The following is a 6,530-nucleotide window of genomic DNA, read 5'->3' as shown; positions in this document are numbered from 1 at the left end:
ATAAAACATTTAGAATACAAGAATGAAATGAACTACCTCCTCTTGGCCATTCTACAATAAGCAATTGCTTCCATATTCATATGAATGGAACATGTGGTGGGTGAACTGAGAGATGTGTGATAGATGGTCATATTGACGATTTTGTTGTATTTGTTATTATCTTTTAGATGAATGAGTAAACTAAGAATTTGATATTTGATTTATTGTATGTCTTGTACGTGAAATAGGTAAGAGGTATTGCAATTTATAGATATATATATACTAGTAAAGGGAACAAAATGTATGATTTTGTGGAATTTATAAAAGATAAAATGCTCTTTTCTAACAAACGTGTAATACAAATTCTTTCCAATTTCCATGCAACTTACATGGACTTGCCACTGAATTTTCTTTAGTTTGCGTTCAAATGCAAACAATTGGGATATTAATCCTACACACTAATTAATGGTTAACTGGCTATTCATTACACTTAATAACTAAAACTCGATCTACATACATATTGCATATATGTCATCTAGGTTTATAACTAAGTTGTTGAATAATCGGATATTTGATCTGCTCGAATTGAAACCCCTAGATAAAATATTAAAGAGACTTTTTTTTACTACAAATCAAAGTGATTTTCGACTGTATATAAGGATGAAAACTAAAATTATTCTCAGTTTATGTTTGATTTTATCTTGATTTCCAATATATCATTGTGTTCAGGATTTTATTAATTTTTTCAATTATTTAGTCTTTTTTATTATGTATTTATTTTAGTCTTTGTGTTTATGGCAACCCATTAACGTTAATGAAAAACGTCTCTTTTAAGAATATTTGTGTTATTCAGGGTGAAACTTCATATGGTTCAAATTTGTACACATAATTAATTTTGAGTTTATGTCGTCAATGTTACAATTTATTAAGAAAATTCAAGCTTCTGAATTCTAATAATTTTAAGAATATGGATTATATATTGTTAGTTTTTAATTTGAATTTTTATATTTTGCATAGTATAAAATAACATTTTTTGGATTTTTGTTAAGAATATCGAACGAATGTCTACCTCTTCCATTACTTCTCATAGCAATATATAGTACAGTAGTACTAGGGTTACAATAGAATAAACGGGCCTTGGACTAGGCCGATATATGACACATATATTATCTAATACCCCCCCTCAAGTCGGAGCATAGGGATTGAATATGCCCAACTTGCTAACTAGAGAGACAAACTGAGAGATGTCAAGGGCCTTAGTGAGAATATCGGCTAACTGGACCTTGGTAGAAACGAACGAGGGGGCAATAAGCCCAGACTGGATAGCGTCCCGAACGTAATGACAATCAATCTCGATATGTTTGGTACGCTCATGGAAGACTGGATTTTGCGCAATATGAAGAGCTGACTTACTGTCACTATGCACTGATACAAGAGACGAATGAGACACGCCCAAGTCTCCAAGTAAATCTTTGAGCCATGTAATTTCACACGTGAGTGCCCGAAGAGCACGATACTCGGCCTCTACAGACGAGAGAGAGAGACCGTGGGTTGCTTTTTAGTTTTCCAGGAAATAGGAGCCGTTCCCAAAAAAACAAACCAACCAGTGACTGAACGACGAGAAAGCGGACATTTCGCCCAATCCGAATCACACCAACCGGATAGCTGCATATTAGAATTAACAGGTAGAAAAATACCTTGTCTGGGTGTTCCTTTCAGGAATCGAACAACACGCAGTGCTGCATTCCAATGATCTTGCCGTGGTGCATTCATAAACTGGGAGAGAACATGTACGACATAAGCAATGTCAGGCCGAGCCACCACCAGGTACACCAGACGCCCAACCAGGCGTCTATAGGGCTCGGGATTCACGAGAGAGGGACTATCCGAGCTTCCCAAACGATGTTGCTGCTCCATGGGTATCGGAGCCGGTTTACACCCGAGGAGACCTACTTCCGATATAATGTCCAATGCATATTTCCGCTGACACAAGAAAATACCATCCGAATTTCGTGCCACTTCAAGGCCCAAACAGTATTTCAATTCACCCAAATCTTTCATATGAAAACACTTGTTTAAGTAAGCCTTAAACTCTCCAAGTGCTGGTAAATCATTTTCGGAAATGATGAGATCATCGACATAGACCAACACATTCAAACGCACCGAATCTCGTACATATGTAAATAGAGAGTAATCATGATAGCTTTGAGTAAAACCGTACTTCTTAAGGGCACACCCGAGCTTTGCAAACCAACATGGAGGAGCTTGCTCGAGTCCATAAAGCGATTTCTTTAGACGACACACTTGACCAGGAGATGAGGATTTGAACCCCGGTGGTAGTCGTATATATACTTCTTCTTCCAAGTCACCATGGAGGAAGGCATTATGGACATCCATCTGATGAAGATGCCACTTCTTTGCAGAAGCAACGGATAGAAAGCTGCGAACCGTCGTCATTTTGGTTACGGGTGCAAAAGTCTCAGCATAGTCCACCCCCTCGGTTTGATGATTCCCAAAGACGACCAACCGGGCCTTTAATCTTTCAATAGAGGAATCCGACTTGTATTTAATTTTATACAGCCATTTTCTCCCAAGAGCTTTCTTACCAGGAGGAAGAGTGGTCATTATCCAAGTATCATTATCGATAAGGGCCTCCGAGTGCATAGCTTGACGCCAACCTTCGTGTTTGACATCATCTTTAAAGGACCGAGGTTCGGTATGGGTCATCAAAGCTGCCAAATATGAACGATAGGGAGGCGAGAATTTGGCACAAGAAAGATAATTAGCTAAAATACCTGAGGAAGACGATGGCACATGGACGCGAGAGGCATGAGATGGACTATTATCATCACTGTCATCAACCGAAAAATGGGTCACATAATCTTGCAGGGACTTGTTGGGAATTTTCGTACGTTGGCCTCGACCCAGAACTGGTGGAGGTGTGACAATGGGCGTGTCATCAGATGCGGTATTTGTGGTTTCAGGCGAGGAGTGCGGGGACGCGGTTGTTACAGGCGTGCTGGGAGAGGTGTCAGCTTCGGTTTCGGCCTCTTCTTGCTCCTCATCCCAATAAATATCATTAGTAACAACCGTATCCGAGTTGGGAGAAACGGGTTTAGGGTCATGCCCAGACTCAATAAATGGGAATTGCTCCTCATAGAATTTTACATCCCGGGACACAAAAAATTCTCGTCGTTCAAGATCATATAAGTACCACCCCTTTTGTCCAGCTGGATAACCCATAAAGACACATTTCCGACTCCGACTCGCAAATTTATCACCCTTGGATCGTTGATTATGGGCAAAACAAAGCGACCCAAATACACGTAAAATCTCATAATTGGGTGATTTTTCAAAGAGTATTTCGTATGGGTTAACCCATCTAAAAGACGGGATGGTGTACGATTGATGACAAATGCCGCGGCTAAAGCACACTCGCCCCAAAATTTAATGGGTAACCCTGCCTGAAATTGTAAAGCCCGTGCTACATTTAATATATGTTGATGTTTTCGTTCAACTCTCCCATTTTTTTGAGGGGTACCCACACACGAGGATTGAAATAAAATCCCATGTTCAGCAAAATATGGTTTTAAAGTATGGAATTCTGTACCATTGTCACTCCTCACAATTTTAATTTCAGCTGAGAACTGTCTTTTTATGAGTGCGATAAAGGATAAAATTGTATGATAAACTTCGGTTTTCGCATTCAATAAATATAGCCATACCCCCCTCGAGAAATCATCAACAAGGGTAAAAAAATATCGAGCATCGGACGTAGACGGAATATCGTATGGGCCCCATAAATCACAATGAACCAGTTCAAAAGCACGCACACTTTTATTATTGCTCAAAGAAAAACTATTGCGAATGTGTTTAGCACGATGACAAACCTCGCATGGTTTTGATAAAGTTTGTTTGCTAGTTCGTAAGAAAGGAAGTAATTTAACAACATTCTCAGACGGATGCCCCAATCTAGTGTGCCATAGGCTTAAAGAAGACTCAACCGCAGCTGTGTTCACTGTCTCGTTATCATTGCGCACGTAGTATAGTCCATCTTGCCTTTCACCCATGCCAATCGTCTCCCTCGTATCCCGGTCCTGTATAATACAAACATTGGCATTAGTAATAAACTCGCAATTCAAAGTATCACACAATTGCGATGCGGAAATTAAATTGCAGTGAAGTTGCGACACAAATAAAACGGAATCAAGGCTCAATGTGGACGTCACAGCCACACGACCCAATTGAGAAGCTCGCACAATCGACCCATCAGAGAGGCCCACACTACGACTTGGTATACTTTTCACATCCGCCAAAAGTGCAAGATTTCCGGTGACATGATAAGAACAACCCGTATCGATTAACCACTTACCCGAATGAGTATGAGTAGGGGTACCATATACGGTTACCAGAGATGCGGAAGCACCTTGCGAGGATTCACCGAAGAGTAGCAAAGCGGAACGGTGTTATTGGCCGAGGAGTTTGTTGAACTGTCTCCCCTGCTGCCGCCTTCATCACGGGAACGAAAGGAGTTCCCTCTGCCCCCCCCCCCCCCTCCCCCCACGGCCACGACCAGCTTTACCACCTCGAGTGGACGGAGGCTTCAGTCCTTTCAGTTCGTACCACCAGTCCGGAATTTCATCGAGTAAGTCAAAACACATGCTCCGGTTGTGTCCTTTTTAGACCTGGCAAAATCAACCCGACCCGGTTGACCCGACCCGAAAAGGATGACCCTAGACCCGAAATCGACCCGAATGACTGAACCCGAAGCCGAAGTGACCCGACCCGACCCGAAAATGACCTGAGCTTTCATGGACCCGTAACAGACCCGACCCGAAATGACCAATCTGAAACCACTCAACCCGAAAATGACCCGACCAAATATAACTTTAATTGACCCTAATAGACTTGAAATGCCTCTCTTCTCTTAATCTTTGACCTGAAAATGACCTGACCCGAATTAACCCGACCCGCTTGACCCGAAACACACCCGAACAACAAACCCGAAATAGACCCGTAACCCGAAATGAACTGACCCGATCCGAACTAACCCGAAAATTTTAGAAACCCGAAATGACCCGACCCGAACCCGACCCGGTTGACCCGTTTGCCAGGTCTAGTCCTTTTCGATTACATTGGCTGGAATGGAGTTGTTGCCTTTCGGTTCATGTCATTTGGGACGGTTCTTTAGGCGGCTGTCGAGCATCGAACCGCGGTTTAACGTTAAAGGTCGAGACTTCAGTAACGGGTTCCTTTGCTTGATCAATACCCCGTACTCTTTCTTCCTGTGAAATCATGTTAAAAGCCCTAGCTACTGTTGGCAAAGGTACTTGAGCTAGGATAACAGAACGAAGAGAGGAATATTTACTTGGTAAAAGACCAAGAAGAAATTGATGGAGGCGATCAGACTCGCGACGAGCCGTGTATTGCTTACCACTGGTGCAGTTCGAACAACAATCACAGGTAATAATCGGTTCGTGTGTGTCTAAATAATCCCATAATTGACAGAGAGTACCATAATACACGGCCACCGTCATCTCCACGGTCTGTCGGCAGTCACGAAGGGCAGCCTTTAGCTGTTGGATGCGAGACCCATCAACGACACCAAATCGGTCATGGAGATCGTCCCATAAGCGTTTGGCATCTTTGTATTTCGGAAGAAGAGCACGTACCTCAGGAGAAATAGTATGAGACAGCCACGATACAAGCATGGCATGAATAGTTTCCCAATCATCCGCCGTACATGGGGGCTTGGGTTCGTTAATGGTACCATTAACGAAGACGAACTTTCGACGAGACTTGAGGGCTACACTCACGTCGTGTACCCAATCATCAAAGTTATTTATGGTAAGTCGGATTGGAGTAATGAAATCACCAGGTCGGTCTTGAGGACCGAGATAGTATAGGGAAGAGGCATCGATTTTGGAACTCGGACCCTCGCCGTTGGTCATGGCGGCTAGGGTTTGACTTTTTAGGATTTTAATTTTGATATTTTGGAAGACACTGATACCATGTTAAGAATATCGAACGAATGTCTTCCTCTTCCATTACTTCTCATAGCAATATATAGTACAGTAGTACTAGGGTTACAATAGAATAAACGGGCCTTGGACTAGGCCGATATATAACACAAATATTATCTAATAATTTTTAATTTTTAATTTTCAAATAATACAACCTTTAGAAATTTGCTATTCCAGACAAAAAATTATGATCTCGCCCCTATTTGTAAGTCCGTCGATCTCCACAACTGTCCTCTAAATGTGAGTATGTGACCCGTGTGAATTGTCACAAATTAAAACACATGCATGAGTGCATGAGTCATGACCACTCCTGTAACACGCACCAAGGGAACAAAATAGTCGATTTCATTTGTTCCAGTTCATAACCACACCTGTATATAGGAAAACACTAGGTAGTATCCCGCGCTTTGCGCGACCTGTTTTAATATTTTATGATTATAATTGAAGAAAAATTATATAATTCATATATGACCTTTAATATTTTCTCTTATAAATATCTCAAATTTAATATTTTTAAGTTTAACTTCA

At 41.5% G+C, this 6,530-nt stretch overlaps 1 protein-coding gene across 1 annotated transcript; it reads right to left on the bottom strand.

The window, feature by feature from the left end:
• Window positions 1-5,144: 5,144 nt before the first annotated feature.
• LOC141587988 (uncharacterized) lies at window positions 5,145-5,930 on the bottom strand. Its single transcript, XM_074409448.1, has one exon. It carries the CDS (start codon window positions 5,928-5,930, stop codon window positions 5,145-5,147), a length of 786 nt encoding a protein of 261 aa, XP_074265549.1.
• Between the last annotated feature and the right edge of the window lie 600 nt (window positions 5,931-6,530).

This window comes from Silene latifolia, chromosome 6 (genome assembly GCF_048544455.1).
Source record: "Silene latifolia isolate original U9 population chromosome 6, ASM4854445v1, whole genome shotgun sequence".
Classification (NCBI taxonomy): Eukaryota; Viridiplantae; Streptophyta; class Magnoliopsida; order Caryophyllales; family Caryophyllaceae; genus Silene; species Silene latifolia.
The sequence above is the reverse complement of the archived record's forward strand: the minus strand, read 5'-3'. Positions and strand labels throughout refer to the sequence as shown.

What these genes read in the sequence shown, in the direction of transcription:
- LOC141587988 (XM_074409448.1), bottom strand. Translation starts at nt 5,930, where the DNA reads ATGACCAACGGCGAGGGTCCGAGTTCCAAAATCGATGCCTCTTCCCTA.